At 43.9% G+C, this 26,055-nt stretch overlaps 3 protein-coding genes across 3 annotated transcripts; 2 read left to right on the plus strand and 1 right to left on the minus strand.

The window, feature by feature from the left end:
• Positions 1-66: 66 nt before the first annotated feature.
• CABS01_03641 (AT hook domain-containing protein) lies at positions 67-6,159 on the plus strand (the record flags this gene model as incomplete). Its single annotated transcript, XM_060537014.1, has 3 exons — positions 67-571; positions 630-819; positions 873-6,159. Coding segments are annotated over 3 exons (5,982 nt in total), but the record flags the coding sequence as incomplete, so codon positions are not given.
• A 1,242-nt stretch (positions 6,160-7,401) lies between these two features.
• Positions 7,402-11,070, minus strand: CABS01_03642 (uncharacterized protein; the record flags this gene model as incomplete). The annotated part of the gene is made up of 1 exon (XM_060537015.1): positions 7,402-11,070. The coding sequence occupies one exon, from the start codon at positions 11,068-11,070 to the stop codon at positions 7,402-7,404; it is 3,669 nt and encodes a 1,222-aa protein (XP_060391273.1).
• A 5,113-nt stretch (positions 11,071-16,183) lies between these two features.
• On the plus strand, positions 16,184-16,744 carry CABS01_03643 (uncharacterized protein; the record flags this gene model as incomplete). Its single annotated transcript, XM_060537016.1, has 3 exons — positions 16,184-16,321; positions 16,359-16,530; positions 16,632-16,744. Coding segments are annotated over 3 exons (423 nt in total), but the record flags the coding sequence as incomplete, so codon positions are not given.
• Between the last annotated feature and the right edge of the window lie 9,311 nt (positions 16,745-26,055).

The following is a 26,055-nucleotide window of genomic DNA, read 5'->3' on the forward strand; positions in this document are numbered from 1 at the left end:
GTGCCAGGGGAAACAGGAAAGAACGGAACAACTGGCCACTGGTTGGCCGCTCCTGCCGCCTAAAGCTTCTGCACGGACCACGCGACTGGACAAGGGTCCTTCCACGCGAGGCTGTCGCAACCTTCCGACCTTCTCATCACATCCACGACGACAACGACGACGCCCGATCGCAACACATCGTCCTTTCCTATTTGCAACTTTTCGGCTTGGGACTATGCTACAGGTGGCTCCCTCCTTTGCCTGACCTCTAGTCTCCATCCTTTGCAAACTCCTCGACCGACAAACGATACTTCCTCCGCTGCGCGTTTCCACGTCCGACACCCTTGCCGATCAGCTTCGCCAGTCGCTTCGAATCTCCGTCCTCCTCACGAAATAACATGTCTTGAGACCCGGATTAGGTCCGAGGAGACAGAAAAAATGGTCAACAGCCAGGGGACCGTCCAGAACGGTCCACCCAACGGCGGCTATATGCAGCCGCAAGCTGCAGAACAACGTCCGATGGCGCGACCGTTTACGCTGTCTGAGGCCCTGCCTTACTCTCCTCAAACCTCCGTCATTCCCTTTACCTCAGGTGGGTGGCTGTCTTTGTCTGAATATATGGTCGCTTGTCTCTAATTGACTTGGTTCAGATCTCATCCCCGATCCAACACTTGGCTCTGGCTCGCTTGCTTCGAGTATCTCGCAAATGTTCAGCAGTCAGGAATTCGATAGTCTAAACAAGGAAGCAACGGGGCAAAATCACAACCATGGGATGAAGCACCTGAAATATGCGGTGGATCATGTACTTCACGATTTGAAACCCAATCAACGGACCTACTTGTGAGTTGAACCCTTCTCCGAGCCGATCATTGTCTAACATCTGTGTTTTGCAGCAAGTTCAAGACTGTCCCTAAAGCGAACCTGAACATGGCGAATAGTCCAGCTGGATCTTCCCAGAGTCTGAGTGCTGGTCTCTCCCCGGTGGCGAAGATGGTGTTCGATAGGGCTCCCACATTCATCAAGCCTCCGGGAACAACGAGTACTACCTCAGCCTCTGCCAACGGCCAGCTTGCTCAACAGCCGCAGCCGCAACCTCCATCAACACCCAAATCAGCCCCACCGCCGCCGAAGCGTCCGTCAGCAAGTGCAGAAAGTCATCATGGAAACAACTTCCGCTTCGAAGTAGCGATCCCATCCAAAAAATTCGACCCTAGTGCATATGTAGAGGTCCCCGATCAACCCGCTCCACAGCCTGCTACCGTCAACCCATCCGACGTCACGAGAGTTGTCACTCCGAGCCAGGTTACTCCGAAGCAGCTGACGCCTACTCAACCTCAGCTCTCGGCGATACCGGTCCCTATACAGCCTGTCCCCGTGCAAGCGACCCCTACGCAGCCTTTGACGCCCTCCACTGCACAAGGGCCACCGGCCGCGGTTGCAGCTCAGAAGACGAAGTTTGCGATAGAATTGCCTCGCGCTCCTGGATTCAATAAGGATGAATATCTTGAGATGGCGGCTCCAGACTCTCCTGATGAGCCAACGGGGTTGTCCATGCGAAGACAGGACGGTGCTTATCAAAGCCGGCAGGATGATATCAGCACCAACCTCAACCAGAAGCAACGGGCGGAAGCAGCCCTCCAGGATCTTGAGCGACTAATCAAGAGCGTACTCGATGCCACTAGAAGTGTGCTCGGAAACGAACCTGGTTACGAACAGGTCGCCACGCTGAACCCCGACAACGAGGCTGTCTTGACGGGGGCCACGCAGCAGAAGTTGCAGACTGCCATCCAAAAATCCATCGAGCTAGGCAGCTACGGCGACGCGCCCATCGAAGAACTTCAGTACATTCAGAAGCTGAGCGAGCCGGGTCTGGCGCATACGCTCAATCTCGATTATCGAATTGAGGAATCTTGGGGCGAATCTGAAGTCTCCGGCTGGCTGAATCAGCTTCCAGAGATTGAGATGGGCCTGAAGACTGCGCGCACTTGTCTACGCATAATGTGTGGTGGTAGGGAAGAGAAGCAAATCTACTCCGAGGAGATTATTCAAAAGTCGACAGATGTCTTCAAGGGGGTTGTCGAGGGTATCGTCATCCCCGTAGTCGAGATGAGGGGCACTGGCCCGACATCTGCACTATTCAAGCTGTTACAGCCTCACAAAAAGGCGATTGGCCCGATTCTCACGAACTGCCAGAAGCTGTTCGCGCTGCTCGCCAAACTCGTCACAAGCATAGAGCTTTCGGATACTGCTCTTGGCATGCTAGAATTTGCCGCATCGAGCCTACTTTTCGTCGACAATGCCTACCTAGAGAAAGATTCTGTCGTTGGTGTACAGCGATTCGATGGCATTCGCTTGGTTGCAATGGAGATGCTTTGCCAGATTTTCCTCGCCAAACCCGACCAGCGCCGTGGCATCTTTGACGACATCCTCACATCGTTGGAGAAGCTTCCGGTTGGAAAACAGAGTGCTCGCCAATTTCGCCTCTCCAATGGCGGTAGCATCCAGCCCGTATCGGCCCTCATCATGCGCCTTGTCCAGGCCAGCTCTGGCAAGGTTGATGAGAAGGGCACGCGCAGTCGCCTAGCCATGATGCAAGAAGAAGATCCGGATGAGGATGAGTTGGCCCAGCCTACGAAGCAGACGGTGGCTGCCACTGTCAAGTCCGAGGATGCAGGTGCCTCACAACATGTGCTCGCCTTGGAGGAGCTCAAGGTTGTAGCATTACCTTTGACTGAAGGCTCGACACACAACGCAAATTACGTGGTTAACTTTATGGTCAACCGTGCGCTGAAGTCCACAAAGTCTGGCGACACTCCATATCGCAATCTTCTTGACCTTTTCGTTGAAGACTTTACGGAATGTCTCGACTCACCTGATTGGCCCTCTGCTGAGCTCATTCTACGCCAAATGACCTTCTACATGATGAAGCTCTGGGAGGGAGACAGGACAGCCGCGCCTGCCAAGAATATGGCCCTTGAACTTCTCGGTGTCATGAGTGCTGCAGTCTCTAAACTCCGCTCACATGTTCGTAAGGTCACTTATTCCATGGATGGAAGCGATTCCAACGAGTTGTCGCGGTACCTGTCTGAGCTGGCAACCTCTGCGCTGGAGCAGAAAAGTCGAATCGAACATGACGTCTCTTGGTCAGGACCATTTCGAACAACTCTTGAACACCTTCAGCAACGGTGTGGCGATGACCCTCATTTACAAGGCGCAATTTCCTTCCTGATTGCAGATTGGGCCCAAAGGATCTTCTCCGGTTATGATGCCTTGCAAGAGACCAGCGACTCGCTGGACCACGAGTTTGGACGACTTGCCTTCCGCCTCAGAATGATGATTGAGGATCGTCGATGGCTTTCTAATGAATACACTTTCAAAGATGTCAACAACAACCACGCAAAATTGGCATACTCCATCATTCTTCTCCGGTCACCATTCTGCGAACACTTTAGAGCAATGCTCAATGTTCTGCTCAATGCCATGGCCAGTGACCAGGCCACCGTCCGCAGCAAGAGTCTCAAGAGTATTAATCAGCTATTGGAGACAGATCCGGCCATCCTGGACGGAGACTCCGTGGTGGTCCATTTGATCATCAACTGCTCAAGTGATTCGTCCCCTCAGGTACGCGACTCGGCAATTGGCTTGATGGGCAAGTGCATTGGCCTGCGTCCGAGACTTGAAGACAAGATGGCGGAACGAATCATTGAGAGATTTATCGACTCCGGTATCGGCGTAAGGAAGAGGGCAATGAAACTGGCCAAAGATATTTACCTTCGCAACCAAAGCAGGGAGATCCGCAGCTCTATCGCCAATGGCTTGCTTCATCGTGTGCAAGACCCTGACGAAGGTGTTCGAGAGCTTGCTCGCCAGATGATTGAGGAGGTCTGGTTCGCTCCATTTTACCAAGTCGACGACACAGCAGCCTTCAAAACATCCCTCACCGACCACGTTGCTCTGATGATTCAGACAGTCAAGTCTGGTAATGTTGGCGCAGTCCTCGACAAAGTTCTTCAGTCCATTCTAGGCGGGCAGAACAAATCTCACAATGGCCCCTTTGGTGTCAGCATGAAGCTGGTTGAGAAGATGTTCGAGCTTATCGATAATCTTGATTCTGACGATCCTAACATCCCTTCCGGAAGAGATGCATTGCAAGTATTGCAAATCTTTGCCAAGGCAGACCCCAAGCTTTTCACTTTTGAAGAGATTAGGCTGCTGAAGCCCCATCTCGCTAGCATCAGTGGTGCTGATGACCTAGCTGTCTTCAAAGCCGTCACAATCATCTATCGCCAGATCTTGCCGCAACTCTCTGCAAAGTATGCTGACTTCCTTCGAGAAGTGAGAGAACAGCTTCAGAACTCTGTTGGCAGACTCAACAAGAACCTTCTGGATGATGTCGTCGCATGTCTATGGATCATCGCAACTCTCTTGGACAATCGCGATAAGCTAGCTCATCTAGGTGCTTCTAGTTTGCGCGGAGTTGCCAGCATGCGCAACACGCAGATGGACGCCACCAAACTCATGAAGTTTGCCAGATATTCGATCATTGTTGGAATGGTCGGCAAGCATTGCGACTTGGACTCAGAGCTTGCTGTCTTCCTCAAGATTTTCCCCAAGTACTCTGGCAAATCCGTGGCAAAGCTCATGGTCGACAACCTGTCTCCCTGGGCAGATGCCTCACAGCCCATGGAGGCCCGGAAGCACGCCCTCGACGCCATCGGTCTCATCTGCCAGGCACATCCCCGAAACTACGTCTCACCGAACGTGTACACCAAGTTCCAACAAGTTTTCGAAGCCAAGGTTCCGGCACTCGAGAGTACTATTCTCCGATCTTTCAAGGAATTCCTCCTCACCGAAGAAAAGCGGTCAGAGGCTGCGACTGCCGCTGCTGCCGCCGGCGCCGACACTGACAAGAAGCGCGAGCTGACAGTAATGGGTGGAACGAGCTTCGACGATGTGGCGAGTGCAACTACTCAACGCTTCCTCAAGGAGGTAACTCGTATCGCTCTGTCGTCGCAAGACGAGCACGCATTCCTCGCAGTAGAGGTACTTGGCAGCATTAATCGACAAGGTCTTGTGCACCCCAAAGAAACGGGAGTGACTTTGATCACCCTCGAAACGTCATCGATGACCAAGATATCCGAGGTCGCATTCATGGAACATCGGGCGCTTCATGAGAAACACGAAACTGTCATTGAACGCGAGTATGCCAGAGCCATCCAAGCAGCCTACGAATACCAGCGGGATATCGTGGGTGATACTCGTGGCGCAACGACGAACCCTTTCCAATCCAAGCTTCATCTCCTAATGGAGGTGCTGAAAGTGAGTAAGTCAAAGAACCGACAAAAGTTCCTAGAAAAACTTGTCGGCCAAGTTGATTTCGACTCTTCGAAGCTCGATGTCTCCAAGCAACTACCTGCGCATGTTGAATTCTCCCGCTTCATGATTGAGAATCTTGCATTCTTCGACTATGTAACTGTTGGAGAGGTGCTGGTCACGGTACATGCGATGGAAAAGATGTTCTCATCAACTGGATCCAGCATGGCGCACGTCATTGAGTCCGAAATCTTCAACATGCGCATGGACCTCGATAAGCCAGAGGACCCGCAAGCCAATGGCGAGCAGCAACAGCCGCAACAACCTCAGCTCAACATTTCTCCTAAGAGGCTTCGGCAGCTAACTTCCGGATCTATCATTCTTCTCTGTCTCTGGGAGGCAAGAACTTACCTTCGACGTCTGTACGGCTTAGGCAGCAAACGCGAGACCAAGACCAAGATGGCAGCAAAAGATCTCAGCAAAGCACCTACAAAAGTGCAGGGTGTCACCGGAGACAAGTTCTGGGAGGAAGTGAACTCTCATATGAACGGTTTTGCAACACAGGAATCTACCATACAGAAATGCAAGGCCTTCGTGGAACTAATGAACGTCGACAAGGAGTTCAAGGTTGTCGATGAGGACGATATGGACGGCGAAGAAGCCGAAACTCCTAGTGAGGGTGAAGACGATGGCCCCACCGGTGACGGAAGAGGCCGCAAGCGCAAAGCTGGCGCACTTGCTGGTGGTCGCAAGAAACGCGCGCGCTCCACCTCTCGACCGAGACCTCGCGGACGACCTCGCAAAAATCCGGTGGAAGTTGTCGAGGACGATGCAGAGGGCGACTTTGACGACATGGACTTTGCCTGAGTGCTCATACACGATACCACTGCGTTACCAAGAGCAAACATGCTTTTCATCGAACACTACGTATGCGACCACTGCTATAGATGGGTAGCAACGAGCATGATTTTCTCTCACAATTTACATGTACATCATCTTCGATTCGCACACATATAACGGCATCAATGGGTTTAGGAAGGGTCGGTCGCATGAAGAACGGCAAGACATTTACAGGTCGAGGCATGTTGCAAATTCTTTTGGTCTTGCCGTTCGTTCCACTACATTTGAGAGAGGTGTTTGGCCAACCTCGGGAGGGATGGAGGAGAGGAGGCCGGGTACTACAAAAAAAATCAGGGGCGTTTTTTTCCTATGTCTTGACGACAAGCGAGAAATGAGAAAAAAGAGAACGCGGGAGACTTTTGGGGAAAGATGTGTCTCTCTGCGTCCTGTTCCTCTTTGAATGGGGGCCGGTTTTGGGGATGCCCAAGTTTATCTTTACCACTCGATTTTTATTTTCTGCTGCCTCTTTTTTTTCTTTTTTTTTTTTTTTTGCTACAAGATGATACCTCCCTTCCTTTCCCCCGCCTAGTCAGATTGCGAGGGATTGAAAGTTACTTGAGATACAACGTCAATAAATACCAACCAACGAGGCCGTATTGAATAGCCATGGTGAAGGATGTGTGTGTGCTCTTGAGCTACGATGTGGGTTTACAGCTGCAAACTTGGACATCGTCGATGGCTAGTCCCTGGTCTCACAATGGCTTTCACTGCACACAGATATGTTCAAGACTTGCCAAGGAAAAGGGATTTCATTTCCCTATTCATTCGTATACGCTCCTAGCTAAAAGGTCCCTTGACCTTGGATGAAATTTGAAAACTCCCATGGCGTGACTATTCGTCATACCTAATCCCCTCGCTCTAAACAAAGTGGTAAAAGACCCATCCGTCTAAAACCTATGCCTTCCTAAACGCCAAACGGAAACCCGAATGTTGTCCGTTCCTTCCTATGCCGCTTATGCCTCCTTCGCATCGTCTGCACCCTGCCATGCCGGTACAGGTGCCTTTCTCGAGAAGCTGGCATCGCTTACTCGCTTGGGGTATCAACTCAGTTTATGTGTCTTTCTGCGAACCAAGGAAATTTGTGGTGGTTGGTGGTGATACACGGACTAGCAGACCAGTCTTGTCTGCTAGATGTCATAACATCATGAAAGCTGCAAATTGCAGCTTGTTGTTGGTAGTTGCAGGAATCCTGCTTTGGTTTGGTGCGGTTCAATCTTGCTCGCTTGGATCAACAGCCTCGAGCCAGACCCGAACAGCCTCTTTGAGAGTGCTCTCGCGGTCTCTATCTACCGCGTGGACGGTAGCATCAGGCGTGTCATGGTCTCGCTCCCCAATGACATCGCGAATGATCTCATCGAGGGCGGACAAGACAACCGTCTTACATTGGTCTCGAGGTACTTCTTGTGATGGAACCGGCATGCGAGTGGTGTGACGAGAATCCACAGAGACCGATGCTTCGCTATTGCTTCGATCTCGCCGCTTGCTCGTTGACCGGGACGAATTTGATGAGCTCTGTTTGCTCACTTCGTTGCTCTGCGCAATGACTCTCTCGACGGCGTCAATGAGCACCTCATCGAGGCTTGCAATCGGCTCTTCGATGAACTCATCGTCCAGCTGCGTTTCGTAGGGAAGAATGGACGGCGTCATAGGAGCATTGCCATAGGCGCTCGAACCCGCAGATCCCAGAGGTACTGATCTGTCTGTGAATGGCTTCGGCCGAATGAGTCGGCGGTACCGAATTCGCTTGATCGTATGCGTCGTCGTGTCTGCAATTAAAGCGCTGCTTACGTCGACCCATCGATCGGCAGGCTGCTCGGCAGAGTAGAAGGGTTGCGTGATGAACGGGGTCGGCTCGGCGCGCATAGACCTCTTGATGTCATCCATGAGGGTAACTTGGGGAGGAACTGCCTGGAGGATGAAATCCTGATGATACCGCTGGAGGAAGCCGGCAACGTTCATCGGCGAATCCCCATCAATGGTAATGCGGGAGAACTGCTCGAAGCCCTCCAAACCGTTGCCAATGCCCGGCGTAGACAGATAGCCGCTGCTCGACGGTGAGCTGACCGCGGTTTCGAAAGAGGTGATGTAGTCAGGGAAAGGAATGTCAACGTCTATAACACCGTCCTCCGCATTGATTGACGTTTTGACCGGAGAACGGAAGTCGCCGCTCGGGTCAGGAACTCGCTCCGGGAAGGGGGCCCTCTCAGGAGCATCCTCGACAGCCTGATCATCGAATCCCCGCGGGGTTGTAGGCCCGTTGCCATTGCTTTCGGTCTTGTGAATGTCTGTTCGGCGGTAACCTTCAGGGCCGACTTCCCTGACCATTTCTGCCAATCTATCTCGACGTCCTCCCGGCCCTGATTTGGTGGGGGATGTAGGGTTGCTGCTGTAGGGTTGGCTAGGAGTGGTCAAGCCTGTCGAATCCCTCCTCTTTCCGTTCCACAGCGTGCTAATGACACTACCCCAACGCGACCCCGACATGCGAGAATCTGTGCTCGCCGAGCTGACGTGCCCCGAGCTTTCACCACGCTTCAGTGTCCGTTTGAGGTCGTCCGCGGCAACACTGCCACTACTGCCAGGTCTTAGACTTCGTCGGGTCTCGAATCTTTGGGCGGTTGCAAAGTGTGGAATCGTCGTCTCTGGGGTGATTGTAGTCGTCGTTGCTGCACTACTTTTCCGACTGACCTGGTCGTTTCCAGGGATGGGCAAATTTGATCGGATTGAGGCAGCATCCGAAACGCGCCTCTCATGATGGCTCTCCATACTCAAGTGCGCAAGCTGAGGTGGAACACCGGAGGCTCGTGTACTTTGGCTAACAGTACGGGAATGCGAGACTCTCCTTGGCCCTGTTCGTCGGTTGATCTTGCGCCGCAATGACTCTTCGCGGAGAATTGGGATGATCAGCGAAGGTGGCGATTGGGAGAAAGCGCCAAAAGAGGTTGAAGTACTCGGCCGGTGAGCTCTGGTGGAAGAAAGGTGCTGGTGAGATGGCAAAAAGGCAGAAAGAAGGAAGATGAGACGTCTTGCCATCATCTTGTCTGACGAGATGATGATAGTCCGTGCTGGGAGCGATAGATCATCCTCGCCTTTGGCCTTCTGTTGCTGATAGTGCTTTTTGCGGTACCATGCTGGACTCATTGCGTTTAGCCAATCGGTGTGCGTAGCAAGAAAGCCAGTCAAAAGATTGAAGAAAAAGAAGCCATGTTCTTTCTCGCCAGCCTTTCTTGCCATCCACCTAGCTTCGTCCCGCCAGATACCCCATCTCCCCTGCGCTGTGATGGCCCGTTGGGCGCTCAAGCCCGTCACCACTCGAATCCTGGCAGCATCAGCCTCTTGCACAATTGTGTTATCGTTCTGTAAACAGTGAAGCTGTAGAGCTATGACTTTTGCGTTAGTCTTGGGAGGCTTGACAAAGTGAGGTTCGTCGCTTCGTCTTCCACCCATGGATGGACCTCTGCTGGCGTACGAAGATGCCGAAGGAGGATATGGGTCCGGCGAAGAGATGTCGGCCTGTTTTAGTAGCACACCAAGCGTAGTGGCAACTACCCCTTGGAGGTGCGTCAAAGTTCGCATAATGATGTCCCAGTGCTGAGTGACGGTGTCCATCCTGTCGTCGACGTCTGTTGAGCAACTGGAATCCATGGAGTCAATGGGGAAATTGGACCCAGACATGTTCCATCCTGAGCGGCGGGCGGAGCTCATGGAGGATGGGAAGGAGTCCTGCTCTGTATACGAGCTGGCACCACGATATGTTGACCTAATAGTGGAGGGAGGTACCATCTGCGCAGAACTGGGAGGAAGCTGGACCACCAATACAACTGCATACATTGGTGTACGCTTTTGTTTGGGCTGCAACTTCTTCTTCTTGGGGGCATTCGCGTCTTCGGCAGACTGCGGAAACGGGAAGCCGGTGTTGTAATCCGAAAACCGGCTCAAAGGTGTGTCGCTCTGTGCCTCGTCATCGCTAGGCAAGAGTACAGGGAATAATCGGGTAATGAGAATCTTCCTCCTCTCAGGAAGACTTCGTGTATTTGGTGCAGACGACGTGAAGGATTGTTGCGGTTGCAGAGGCGAAACGTTGTCCGATGTGTAAGACTGTGCTAGCCTGCTGGACCGCATGCTCGACCGACCTATAGAGCCGCGACCGTCACCAAGATAGGAGCCACCGTATTCAGGGCGGTTTTCGGTAGGGACGATGTGGACCTTTGTCGAAGTGCCCTTGTAGGCCATTAATTCCGAATTTCCAAATACGGAGCCCGCAAAGGCATGGATCTCGTCGGCGTACTCTCTTCGTGCGCGCTGGAGATCCGTCTCAGCTTGAGATTGAGTTCGGCCTTGCATCGAGGCCCTGCGATCGAACGCTCCTTGGCGGGGTTGGGGGCTGTCCGGCTGGATTACCAGAGGTCGCGATGACTGGTTCAGACTGCTCTTTCGCGGCGAAGTTGGGCCTCTGTATGAGTCCTGCACAGTTCCCATACCAGTTGGCGGACGGTCTGCTGCGGCCATGGAAGTCGGCTTTGGAGGACCAGGATGACTATCGAAAAGCAGCTGTGCTGGGAAGGAGGCAACGGCATCTTGCATGATGAGCATGCGAACATGTCGAGTGTCGAGGTCGACGTCTCCGTCGTAGTCAAAAGCACCTGCGAGGGATGCCATGGGAAGACCAGAGCCTAAGGGAAAGAGGTTCTCGTTTGGGTGCTGGTACAGGGCGTCGGTATCGGGAAACAAGAGGTTCCGGGTATGGATATCTTCCTGTCTGGATTCGAGAGACATAGGAGCCTCATTGTGAGTGATGGTGTTGTAGTTGTTATTTGATTGTGATGAGGCTGAAGCACCTGAAGCACTCGACGTGCCCAAGTTGAAGAGCTTCCCTAACATCGTGGGTGAGATGACTGGGAAACTATTCAATTACAACGGACTGCTGGACTCTTGTTGATTAAAAATTGGGGGAGTGTGCCATGTTTTCAGCGAAGCACACGATTTTGGTAGATCAGATGGAAAAGCATAGCTTCTGAAAGGAATTCCATGTGATTGAGGGTGAGTAACGCGATGAACCGTGATGGTGGAGGGTGAGGCTCAATCTAAAGTCGGCATATGGTGGTTAGAGGCGGGCTGAGACCAACAGAGTTGAGGGGTGCACAGGAGTTGGAGAGGTCTAGGTAGCCGGGGGCCGGAGTTTAATGGCGATGAGTCGACGGCGTTCGTTCAAGGTTGGGCAAATCGGAAGTGGCTGAAGTGTTGCGATGCAGGCTCTCTGTGTCTGTGAGACGCACGCACGCGAGCAGAATTGGAGTCTTCTTTTTTCCCCCTTTGGGCGGCTGCCGCTCCGATTTGGATTGCGGGGATGAGGGTTGTAAAAGGTCGCGAGAGGAACCCTACGTCGAAGTCGCGGGCGGGGGAGCGAGCGCGTTCGGGCGGGCGCCGATGATTGTTGAGGAATGCTGGCGCGAAGGGGGGTAACGTTGGCGGCGCAAAGGCACGATAGAGGGTTGGGATGTGATAAAAAGTTGAGTCGAAGGCGGAAGGAGAAATGCGTGTGTGTGAGAGGCAGTTGAATGTGACGCAGTCAAAGAGAACCAGATGGTCGGGACAAAGGCGGCGGCGATTGCAGTGGCGGATCAAGATGGGCCGGGGGGTTGGTTTGAGAACTCGGTATCTGGGGTGAGCGGTGCCGACTGGAGGTGGTCTCGTACTTTGGCGAAGAGCAACGAAGGCGGCAGAAGTGATCTGTAATATTCGCTGAATGGGACCTGGTTTCCGTTGAACGCGGGGCAGGGAGAGTGTGTTGTGGTAACAGTTGGGTGTTGCAGTGAGTGAGTGCAGTTGTGGTCAAGCGTGGGAGCGAGGATAGTGGTGGTGATATTTGGATTGGACGGAATAGTATCGGGATTGTCGTCGTGGAAGTCGGAAAGTGGACGAGGTCGGTATGAAGTAAGGCGAAGAAAGGGTTGTGTACTTGTGGACTTGTGGTAATTAGTGGTGGAGGATTGGCAGTGTCGGAGGTGGGCGGAATGTCGATTTGAGTTGTGTGGTGTCCGACGTGGTAAAGAGAGAGGGCGGGTTTAGCTTGGCGGGGATTAGTTGATGTGTCGAGGACGGGAAAACCTGGTCAACAGGCAGAAGAAACGAAGACAGGCCGCAAGTCGCAGGTGCAAGCGGTACGTCGAGAGGGTGGAAGGGATAGGCCGAGGGCGGGTGAAGTGCGATTTGCTCCGTTGTGGTGGTGGTAGGTACTTGGATGATGGTGGTGGTGGTGGTGGTGGTGAGGGCGGCGAGGATGATGGTGCGGGAGAGGGTGGTAAGGTTTCCGGAATCTCAGCGTCGGTACCTCACGGCAGAGAGATTGACATGGACATGGGCATGGCCCGGGAAGGGGGTGTGCGGTCAGGTCAATGGTGCTGCGTCCATGATGTTTTGTGACGAGGGACTCGAGCGTTGATGATGATGATGGTGTTTTGGTAGGAGGAAGATGCAGAAGCACAAGCACAAGCAACAAGAGAGAGGAGGAGAGAGTAAGGTAAGGTAGAGCAGAGCAGCAGCTGTAATTGCGGGCAGCACATGGCACTGGGCAGAGAGAGAGAGGGACGGAAGTGCCGCAATCGTGGGTGGAGCGGCAGCTGTGGGGTACGTACTCGTTGGAGTATCAAGTCTCTCTTCTTCCATATCTCTCTCTTTCTACCTTACTATGCAGTAAGGTACTACTCCATAAGGTACTTCAAGCCTACCTTAGGTACTACGCAGTGCTCCATACTGCAAGTGAGAGGAACCTGGTCTTCACGGTTCATCCCCGATGCCCGCTCCACGCCACGCTCATAACGCGGCGACGCCCACGACGACGGCCCAACGACTGGGACCTTTTGAGGTGGATTATCTTTGGGTAGTGGAGCTGGAATGGAGCATTGGATCGTGCTCTCTTTTTTTCCATCTGCCCTTTGGCGGCCTAGCCCTGGGACTGGTACACTAATAGCATCTGGATTACTACGCAGTGGGTAACCGTGCCTTATGTAAGTGGACAGTACTCCGTACTTTGTGTCAAGTATCTATTAGAATATGGACTCGTTGTTAGGTTGTCTGCCATTGGGTTCTTTCCGCGTCGTCGTCACTTCTCTCGCCGTCTTTTTTCCGGCAGTATCTCGTTCTTTCCATCCTTGACTCTTGCATTCTGACTTCCTTCCCTCCCATCGCAGCAACACCCCGAGGTATTCTTCGGAGAAACTTGGAATGAGGCATGTAAGTAATGTGGCACGGCCGGTACGTACTACGATACCTTAGCTCGCACATCCCGAGAATACCTCACTTTAGGCAAGGTAGGTGGTGGAGGTACCTGACCCTGCCCTTCTTGTGTACCTTAGCTCGAGGCACATTGTGAACGGCAAGATGATGCATGTCTGACTTCTGACTCTGTCAGGCTTGGTCAGCGGCTATGGCAACGGCAGCAGTAACGGCAACGGCAGAGGCGGCGGCGGCAGCCACATCATTTCATCTCTTCCCGCCAAAACCTCATTGTGCATGACTTGTCGTTGGACGTCTTGAAGATCCCTCCTTCTTTCCGCCTCCCATCTCGCAGTGTCTTTTCCCGAGAGCTGATACTGGTATGGGGAGCGGCAGCAAGGCATAACAACATGGGGGAAATCTACCTTACCTTAGTCTAAGATACATTTAGGTAGGGGGCTGCCGCCCGCCGATGCTGTGTAATTGGGCTTTCGATGTATCTTCAAAAATGCGGTGAACAAAACAGCCCTTGCTCTGCCGTGCATCGACTGCATTAAAACCCGCCCACTACCACACTGCGTCCACTCTGCATCCAGTACTATCCGAGGTACGTATCTTTTATATAGGTACTGCGTAGGCCACTTGCGCGTGTCGCCTCGTTCGCTACTGCATCTCTGCTCTAGCGCCACGTCTACTTGACGTCTCTCACTCTGCCCCTCTAAAACTGGGTAGCATTCGAGTAACGCAGTGGACCTGGGAGGCGAATTGGGAAAAGATGCTGCTTGCTGATTGGAATAAGAGAAGGTCAAAAGTCGTATCACGGGGTCGTGAAAGAGAGCGTGAGAAACAGAGCAGAGTTGAAATTGGAAAATAAAATAGGTACAAAAGACGAACAGAAGAGGAAAAGAAGACGGAAAAACGTGTATCAAGCCGGGGTAGACCCGGTAGAGGAATGGTCCCCTTAGGTAATGTCTCAACCGACTCGTCCAAATCAGCGAATCTCAAGTCCTGTGCAATTAATTCCCTAGACTCAATTGTAGAAGCTAGTTCGACCACTCTGAACAGCGGCGGGGTAATTAGCCCCCATTTGACACTCGCACCCCATGTTCCCATGTTTTGTGACTCGAGGACCCTGAATTTGGGGCGAACTGGTGTCTCGTGATCTCTCTTCCCTCACTTCCCCATGTTCTACTATTGCCCTCCTCTCTTATTACACTCATCCCTAGGATACCGCGATACCTCACCATACCGATTCTAGGTATCCAAAACAACAACAGGCGGTGACCATCACAACACACGAGTGGCAATGCGCCTCGTCCGTGTTGCTGCTCCATTCCGTTTTATCGTGCCAAGTACCTACCATAGCCTCAAGATACAGGTGACAGGATGGGTGCTGTCCCGTTCAAATGGTAAATTGCATCGAGCATCCCGGGTCACAGGTGGTCCCCAAAGCCCCAAACGTCTTCAGCCGTGCCTGCCGTCATCCAATCCGCAGCCCTCTAATTCCGTCCCCAGGCGACCCCTTCCTTCCTTCCTTCCTTCCTCCGAGTTTCCATTGTCCCCGTGACTTCCTCTCCTGTCCATACGGCAATACGCAGTACGTACCATTCTGGATGTCTCCAATATCCCGTGTCGAATTTCTCTTTCGCTTGCGCACCAGTCTTTTCCTCTCTGCCTCGTCAGCCCTGTCTGTTTTCATCGGCTACCCCTTGCATTAATCCCACCTCGAGGTTTCACTCTCGTCAACAACTGCCCTGCAACAAGAGCATCATTGGTGACCCTGCTCTCCAAGACGACGACGACGACAACCATCAGTACTGCTGACCGTAACTCCCCGAACCAGCGTCAGCATTCGTCTGTCCCTGGCTCAAGCTTATACCCTCGTGGCCGACGCTGATGTCAATCAACTTGGAGCATGTTGGGCTGTTCTCGCTTCGCTTGTCATCTTCTTGCGCCCGTCGTCTTGTCCGTGCCTCTTCCCCCGGTCATTTGAGGCCACCGAGGGAGCATTCATCATCTTGTCCCATGGCACAGCCCGACTTCAAACATACACAACCAAGTTCAACTTCACTTGGGCACCGACTACGTCAAAGAGATGGATTCCTTACGATACCTCGTCTCAGAAACTCCGTGCGACTCTCAGAGTTAACAGAAACAGGGCATAGAGTCTTACCTGCAACATCAGGTCACTCGACGAATGCATGCCAGCACTTATCCGTCAGCATCTGGTTCTCGGAGCCGACCCCGACGGACCTCGTCGATCATCCCCCAATCTCTGCGCTCACGCCTCCCTGGCAACAAGGCGTAAATCTTCTGCCTGCTTGTCACTCCTCTACGGATACCCACCACGAGCAGCCAGCGAGGCCTAGCATACCCCTGCTGCGCCGATAAATGTTCCCCAAATTACATCAGTCGCTGGCAAAAGCGTCCTGTTGCCGACTAATGGCTGCTCGTCTTGTCCTCGTCTGCCAGCCACCGCCCCATTCATCGCTCGCAATTACTCCAGCTCAATAGTTGTCCTCTCCCACCCCGCTGTGGCCAGCCCCTCCAATACCACAGGAAACAATGCTCACGGGTCCAAACAAACCAGAAATGGAGGGGCACGAGGGGAAAGCGATGCGAGTCAACATTAACCATGTTGCTGTTCGACATGACTGCAGCGTGGAGCAGCACCGCAAGTCCCAGATAGAAGCGGAATCCCATCGTGCTGGTTGAAAGTGGCTCGGTCTGAGGCGGATGACCGAGCGTCTGGCCGATAAGAAACATACGTCAGGTTACAACGGCAGCGCACGGTGCGGAGCTTCAGTCTCCAGATTCCAGTCACTCAGCGAGATTATCCTCCTCGGTGAGAGACCGACACCTTGGAGTTCGAATTATCGGTGCAACACTCTCCAACAAGACTCCAGGATATACCTATCTTCTCCAAGAGGCACGTATGTACCTCCATACGACAGGCATCATCTCCCAGCGTGTCACTGCGACAAGCCATCAACACAGGGGGTTGTCACTCGCACCATCATCCCGACAAACTCACCGCGTCTTTTCCCGCCATATTGCCTCGGTCGCCCAACCATGCTCCGATCAAGCTTCCCCATGCTCGCTTTTGTCGACCGGCCAAGGACCTCGGTGCGTCCAGCAGCCTAATTGCACGTCCCTTTCCGACACGCGACTGCTTCACCGACCTTCCCTTATTGTTCCTCACAGACCAGCGACCCAACGTTGCCCAAACTCAGCAGGGTATATGCCTTCTGTCCGGCTTTCGGAACCGCAACCTAGAATAACTGTCACTCACGGTCATCCCCGGGAGCTTCTTTTCTGGCCAGTGCCGTGGCCATCGTGATCATTGTTGATTATGTTCTGAAAGAGACCATCTACTATGGAAACACGTCGTCTACGTCTTGAGTCACACACCAGGTGACACCAGAATACCCGCCTGGTACACGTACTGGTCTCGAGTAGCACCGCCACGGCGATGTGTCGGGACCCCTACGGATAGAGGCGCCGCCTCCCATGCGCCAGTGCCAAGTTGAAATGCAGCACAAGCTGCAGATGAGACGCATACACGTAGGGCGGCTGCAAGCTAACAGCTGCGTCTCCTACGGGAACTCGGCGTAGATGTCCTAGTCGCCATGTGTTCGCTTGAAATTTTGACTGCCAGCACTCTATCGTTGAACAGCGTCATAACCATGTATCGCATTCTAAGTCGCACCCGTCGCGCACCTATTCTTGTTAGCCTGAGAAGCTGGCACCACCACCCCCACCCACACTATGTATTATTATATAATCAGTAGAGCTACATTAGCACCGTGCCAGAGCGCACTTTATACTTAGAAAAAACAAGCATCAATTACTACCACTTTTCAATAGTACCTAGAGGTAGATCGTGAGGGTAATTTTCTAATACCCTTAGGCCCCTCTAGAGCAATCTATCTCGTTATATATAACCGCAGTTATCTATTCATCGTTTAATAAGTAAATATTACTTCGTTGTATATTTATTAAAGGAGGGACAGAAGGCTACCCTGCCAGAGGAAAAGCGATATCATTAACTTAACATAAACCTAATATAAATATAATATCGTATTGCTCTTTAGGACACCTAACGCGTTAGAAATACTCTTAAGACTAGACCGTAAAAGGCCAAGTTTATATTTAGCAAAAGGACTTAAAAAAAAGTAATATATACAAAACACCCTTACTCCTTATAATACTTACGATACTTACTATACATACTACGAAAATCATTATTAAGAAGACCCTCGTGTACTAATGTAAAGGGCAAAGATATACCTTACGAAAAAAAAGACTATATTAAGAAAGCGGGATAAGGAAGTCGGGGAGCATAGCGGGAGTAGTATACGACAAATTTAGTAATAATATCCTTAATAAATCAACCTCCTAATAAAAAATAACTAAGCGAAATACTTAAAGGACTCGCTAGCCCACCCGAATACTATTAAGAAAATAATAATATTTAGACTAAATAATCTCTCTTACTACGATATTAACTAACAAATTACTTTACTTTAAAAAAATAACGAGAGAAGGCGGATATAAGTTAAGGAGAGCTATATCTACCTTAATATTACTAAAGAAAGTAAGCGTAAAAAGTAATATAAACTAATATTACTAGCAAAAAAAAGCCCCTACGGTTACTACGCACGATCTTAGAAAAACGCAATATTTACTACCTAAAGATCTAGGGACTTAGCAAATTTTTACTCCTTATTAAGCCCCGACAAGGCCCTAATAAGAGGCCTATATTATAAATCGTAGCTCACGGTTTTTAAAAAAGCCTAATTTTTAGTGGCTAGAGTAAAGGCTAATAATATCGCTTATACTATACTTACGAGGACTTAAACATTTTAGTAGGCATTTTTCGCTAGAAATAAGTTTTCGAACAGAGCGAAAATCGCACTTTCCCTTAGGGAAAAGGGGACTTAGCTAAATCGTAGCTCCTTCTTCTTTATAAGGGTAGTAGAGAGAAAATATTCTAAAAAGAAGAAGCATAGGGAAGGCGACCGGCGCATTAAATAATATTATAAAAAAGGACGCGAGTTAAAAACCCTTCCGACTTTATAATAATATAAACCTAAAGGGCTAGGTAGCCGTATTATTTAACTTATAAATTACGGAGCGAAGTAAAAAGAAGCTTAGGATAGCCCGAGTAGTATATACTACCGTAAACTATAACAAGCCTCGATATACCCCTAGAAAAGGGGAGATTTCCTCTCCTTTTTATTCTTAGATTATAGTATAATAACGCCCTATAAAGTAGACTTTTTAATTTAATATTATATTTTTTTTTTAAATTAACGCGTAACGGATACTATTATAACGCTATTTATTATAAAATAATTTATAATCCTTTTCTTTTTTATACTTTATATACGATATTACGACTACGTTCGTAGAGCAGATCTCGTTAAGAAGGCCCTCGAGAGAAGTCTAGGACGATATACTAATATATTACGCTTACTAAAACTTTTTATATTAATATTTAATATACTTAAAGTAAAAGGCATAGTAAAATCTATATCTTTTTATTCCCTTAACGTTTTACGCTTAATATAGTAATTCTCTAAGTTAAGAGTAAGTAACCCTATTTTATCGTTATTTAACTAGTTAAGCCCTTTTATATTTACCCTAAGTACCCCTATTAAATAAGTATCCTAAGATATATAAGTACTTACTAAGACTATTATTACTTATATAAAATAGCCTATTATTATAGATATTTTCTTTAGTTCTTAAGGCCTAACTTTTATTAGTTATAACCGAGGTATGTTTATAAAAGAGTATCTCGATTTAATAGAAACTTAAGTAAATAGGCTTAGAGTTAATAACCTTATTAAGGAAAATAGATAGAGAATTTATATTTTTAAAACTAAGCTTCGTTATAAAATAAAAGATTAGTTTAGTATTTAGAGTAAGGAAAACTAATAAAATTAGTTTAAAATTAAAAAAGCTTTTTAAAAGCGCTTTAAGGACCCCGATAGTATAGTAGAGAATACTAAAGTAATACGGGAGGCTTTATTATTTACGAGAAATAATAGAGAAATACTCTTTACTTTTTTATAAAGAGTATTAAAAATTTAAAAACGTTTATTAAAAGCTTATTAAGATATATTTACATAATAAGTCTTTATTACTATTCTTAACGGTAAGAAAGATATTCTTTTTTAGTAAAGAGTATTAAATAGGCTTTTTTATAAAAAGTAACTTAATAAATACGGGGTTCTATATAACTATATTTTTAGCAATTTAAAGATAGTTATTAAGCTATGCGTAGACCTAGTCCGGAAATAGCTTAATATTAATAACGAATCGGATATTAAAAAAGAGAACCCTTTTTATAAGCTTATTAAGAAATTTAAATAGCGTAACAATTAGAATACGGAACTAATACGAGAAGCGATATATAATTTAATAATATAGAGTACTAGATAGTAGGGAAGTAAGGATAAGTAACTATAAATACTTACGTAAATAGGTAGTAAACCCTTACGTAATATTAATATATTACGATATTTTAACTATTATAAGTAGGGATATATTAGCTTAGAATATCCCGAGCCTCGGAACTTAGCTACGTAAGTAAAGAATAAAGCTAATTAAGAAGAGTATAAGGCTAAGTATTTAAGAAAGAGATATAAAGAATTAAAAGCTAAGCTAGTTATTATTAATTATATTTTATTTTTTTTATTAATAATATGCGAGTTAGAGGAGACCGATTAATAGACTATAGGCGATGTTATTTTAAATATTATATTAAGCCCGTTTATTAATACTATCCCTATAAGATATAAATAGCTAAGTAATATAAATACGCTATTATATTACGACGTAATATTTTCTAAGAACTATTATAGTAGTATTTTAGGATATAATACCGTAGTTTAGAAGATTAATAATAAAATATATATAATAAAGAAGATACGAGAGGAGTTATACTTAGATATTTATAAAGATAAAAGAGGATACTTTTTTAAAAAAACGTAATAAGTTACGGAAAGGGAGAATAAAGAGATATTTTAGAAATACGTAAAAGAAGTTATATGTTTAGTAAGGGAAGCGTAGTATATTAATAAACGCGTTTTAAGAAGAGGCCCTAGTAGAAATAGTAAAGCTAAAGGCTTAAAGGGGAAGTAAAGGGAGTAAGCGACGCTATATTATATTAGTAGTTATTAAAATTATACCGGAGCTAAAGTTAAAATAAATATATACCCTAGGACCTTATTATTTATTAAGGGCATAACTAAGTACGACGTAAAGCTATTTAGTATTAAAGAGACCCTAAGGGATATTATTATTAATATAACGATACTATAACTCTTATAAATTAGTTTAATAACTAGAGCTAAAGTAGCCTTCTTAATATAAATAGACCTAGTTAAAATAAGAAAACTAAAAAAGTAAGGTAGGTTAGACCCTAAGGTACGAGTATTTAATATAAAGGAGCCCTAATATTATATTAACCTTATTATAAAAGTTAATATAATAAACGAGTAAAAGCTAAAGAGCGACGGTAAGGTATTTTTTAAAAATATTATATATAGTCCTAAGGATAGCGTACTAACTAGTTTAGGGTATATTAATAGTATTATTAAGAACGTACGTATCTTAAGTATCTTTTTAAATAGTAAATCTACTATTAATATTATTAACCTTACTTTTATTAAAAAATATTATATACTCCGGGTAGAAATATAAGAACTTATAACGATTAGATTAGTAAATAACTAAGTAATATTAGTATACGAATACGGTATTATAAAACTAGTAATAAGAGATATTTTAATAGTAATTTAAGTTATTATTATTAAACATAGTAATAAATAGGACCTCTTTTTAAATAAATAGTAATATAAAAGAGTCGGCGCAGTAGTTAATTATAAAAGTGAAATACTATTACTTTAAAAATAGAAGGGTTTAAAAACTATAGTACTTATTAAGCTATTACCGAACCTTATAAAGTTCTAATATTACTACGAGTATTAGTACTAGCCTAGGAATAAGCTTTATATAAATAATATATTAGAGATTAGTAACGATAATAATATTATAGAGGACTTAGAACGTCTTCTAGAGGAGGCTTATTGTGAGGTTACTAAACCTTATTACTAATACTTACTCTTAAGAAACGAGTAGACCTTTAAAAAGACTAGTACGTCGAGAGGTAGTAGTACTACTATTTAAACGCTAGCAAGTTAAAATATATATTAATAAAAAAAATAATATCTAAATTATTAGCTAAGGAGCCGTTTAATAAGTACGGATAATATAGTATTATTAAGAATAGGGTAATCGGATTAAGTAAGCAAAACCATTACTTAGCACTTTTACTGAGCATACTAAATATAAACCTATTACTATAGGACATAACTTACCCTTTTGAATACTACGACGACTATCGAGCGGAACGAGATATATACGGGTCGTATATATTAAAAAAAGACGTATTAAAAAGGGTATAATATTAAGACTATTATTACGTAATTAAAATAAAGATATATAATATATAAGTATAGAATAATTATATTATAGGCTATTATTATATAAATATATATATAAAGGATATAATTAGAGATGAGTAGGGAAGAGACGTTAGTAATACTAAGGCTAACGTAGGAGGTAAATATATATAAACCGGAGGTAGTATAAATATATAATTATTTACCTACTTATTTTCTAAAACTAAGTATAATAGCAAAACCTTAATATAGAGCTAGCTAGACCGACGATAATATATTATAAAAAATATTATTAAGGGAAAATACTAATCCCTAATAGTAGTACCGGAGAGGAAAAGTTAAGTTAAAGAAAAAGAGGATACGTTAAGGGAATTTAATATTAACTTAGATATTAGGGATAAATTTAGTATAGAGGATAATAATAACGAGTATTACTTATAGAATAATATAGACCCCGAGACCCTTATTAAGATATTACTCTTAGTAATAAGTAGAGATAGTAAAATCGACTAACTAAAAAAGGATTAAGGACGTAATAGGATATAAATATTTAAGGCTTTACTAATTTATATACGAAATCCGATTTCTTATACTTACCCCTTAAAAACCCGATTTTTTAATACTTTTCGGCCCTTATTTTAAGTTTTATAATATAAGGTCGACTTATAGTTTAAGAACTTAGATATTACGGTCAGAGTAATAGTAAATACTAAAGAGAAGAGAGACTTAGTTAGATAGCTATACTATATTTATAAATACTACTTTATAAAAACTTTAGTAAAGATTAAGCGTACTAAGCTCGTAAAATATATTATTAATCTTTTTTTAAGTATATATACGAAAATTAAAAAGTAATTTAAATATAACTAAGTAGAGCGATAGTTTATAGTAGTAGCTTTTTTAAAAATAGAGGAAGCTAGAGTAATTAGGAGGCTAGATAGACGTAGCGAATAGATTATAAATACTCTTTTTAAAAAGAGAGTAGCGAAACTAAGAGTATTACGAATTATATACGACTTTTATTTTATTAATAAAGTATTAGTAAAAGTAGTATACCCGTATTATAATATAAAAATAGATATTAACTCGATTTTTTATAAACGCCCGAGAGTTTACTTATAGACCGATATTTTTAATAGCTTTTAAGGTATTCTTATTTAAGAAGGTAACTAATATAAGACCTTAGTCGTCGGCCTTAATAATATATAGGAGTATAAAAGTATACCGCAAGGACTTAAGGGAGTATTTTTAATATATATACGTTTCGGAGACTTAGTTTTCGGATACTATAATATTAATAAATATTACTTTTTTTTAATTATAGGATTCCTCTTTTACTTTTTAATATTAATATTTATTTTTATTAACGATTATAACTTTACGAGCGAGATATTTAAAAAATACTTTTATTTTTTATATTACTATTACTTCTTAAAAGTAATATAGGTACCGATTCTCCTTAGTAAAAGTAAGATATTTTTTTTTAATAATTATATAACGTCGGTAGGATTTAAAATATATATTAGTAAGATATACCCTTTAGGACGGTATTATAATAAGTTCGTTATATAGAAGTAATAGTTTAAAGAGTAGCCTCTAAGGATATAAGAAGAAGTAAGAGGTTTATTATACTTAATACCGTTTATACGGAAATATATTCTTAAAAGAGCCGACTTAGAGACTACGATTAAGAGGGTATTTTTTAAAAAAGTATTAAAAATAACTAAGTTTAGTAAGAAGAGCGTATAATAAGAATAGGTAGAGCGTAAGACCTTAGCTTAGGGAGAAGAGTAAGTTAAAGTACTTAATAAGATATGCGACGTAGTTTAAAATAACGCGACTTATAGTATAAGCTCGTAAGTATAATTTTATATTATAATAAATATAAATAATTATACTACTAGTGCTATACTTATATAGCTTCTTAATAATTATAAACTAGGTACCCTAATTACTAATATTAATTTTAGTAAGGCTATAATTATTATATAGATATTATTTCGTTTATTTAACTAGGAAAGGTAATATTTAGTTCTAGAAAAGGAAACTCTAGTAATTATACGAGCTTTAACTAAATACTAATAGCTAACGAGCGTAAATCTAGACCTTATTATAGTATATACTAACTATCGATTAATTAAATAAAATATAAAGAACTATAATAAAGTTTATAATAAGTTAGTAAAGTAGATCGAAGTTTTAATAAAATATAATATAAAATATTTATATTAACTAAATACTACGAAGATTATCCGAGTAGTAAACGGATTAAGTTGTATATATAATAAGCTATAAAACTCGCTAATAAATATTAAGGAGTAACTCGCTTTTAAAGTAAAAATAAAAAACCGAATAATTATAAAAAACGCTAAGCACGAGCGCCCTAGGCTAGGGCACTTTTAAAACCCCGCTAAGGTATAGGATATATTAAAATCTATCTTAGCAAACTCGAGCGAAACTAGACGAGCTTTAAGTAAGGAGTAAAAGAATAAGATCTATTATATACTTTACGATAAGTATAAACTCTAAAAATAGTACGAAGATATTATTAAATTTCTTTTTAAAGGACTATTAGCTATCGATTATTTTTTAAAAAATAAGAAACGATTAATAAGAGTAAAAGTAATATAATATAAAATATAGGAGTACGAGCTATATAAGAATAAGATAGATAATAGTCTAGCCCAGTACGTAAGTAAAGACTAAGTAGTATAATAACTTTATAATATATATAATAAGAGAGGCTATTTCGGAGTACTAATTATAATATACTATTTACGAGGGCGTATATTTTAGCTTAAGAGAATATAAAACGTAGACCTATATATTAAGTTATATTAAATATACTAAGCGTATAGCCCGAAACTTCGAATATTATTACTAAAAAAGATTTTAATATTAGAGCCCTAGAAGATAGTAGCTATTAACTTTATAAAAGAGATTACTTTAATAATAATAAATAGTTCGAAATATATTTTAATAAACGTAGACTATTTTACTAAGTTTAGTATCCTTATATTATATAGAGAGGTATTTATAAAAGCGGTATATTAAGTATAGTTATTAACGATCTCCTCTATACTCGGATAACCTAAAGCTATTTATTATAATAATAGTAGTTATTTTAAGAATATATTATTTACTATAGTTACTAATTATTACGATACTAAGCTTATCTATAATCCCGCTTTTTACTTACGGTTTACTAATTAAGTAGAGCATATAATAAAATTAGTAAAGTTATAACTAATAAAGTAGGCATAATTATAACTAAAAGAACTAAGGATAAGATAGTACTACGAAGTACTTATAATCGTAAAGTAACTTAACTTACGATATATTTAGTTAATATTTATTATACTATCCTTAGCTATACTTAGGAAAAATACTTTATAAAATACGATAGTTATTAATAGTTTTAATAACTTAACTAAGGTACTTAAAAATACTACCGAACCTATTATTATCCTTAACGAAGAAGATATTAGTATAGACCTCGTTACGGTAAGCTAGAGTATTACTACTAATATTAATATAAGGAAAGAATTATATAATAATATAAGAAATAAATTAATACGTATAGCTAAGATAGTAAATATAAAAACTATCCTTATTAAAAAGTTTAATATAAATAATCTCGTCTAAGAAAAAGGTAATAAGGATAGTAAGTTAAACTCTAAATTCGACCTGTCGTAAACTAGTCCTTATTAAGTTATTAAAATTATATTAAATATATTATACTAAGTTAGAGACGTTACTAAGAACTACAAAAGTAAAAAGAGAAAGGTATACGTATTAAACCTTAAAATATATACTATTAGACCCCCTCGACTCTAAACTAAGCAGCCTACCGCTAATATATATACTATTACTAATATTAATAAATACTATAATATACGATTAGAGGACGTATTACCCGCGCTAATAATAAAACTAAAAAAATAAATAAGAATAATACCTAATAACTAATAAATATAATAATAAGGAATAGTACTAGTAGAGGCGTTTTTTATATTAGTCAAGAGTAACCTAGGTTAGGTTATTGTAGAATTAGGTAGGCTGAGAAGCTAGCACTACTACCCCTACCTATACTATATATTATTATATAATCAGTAGAGCTACATTAGTACCGTGCTAGAGCGCACTTTATACTTAGAGAAAACAAGCATCAATTACT

Source organism: Colletotrichum abscissum, assembly GCF_030869225.1.
Source record: "Colletotrichum abscissum strain IMI 504890 chromosome Unknown Scaffold_7.1, whole genome shotgun sequence".
NCBI classification, from domain to species: domain Eukaryota; kingdom Fungi; phylum Ascomycota; class Sordariomycetes; order Glomerellales; family Glomerellaceae; genus Colletotrichum; species Colletotrichum abscissum.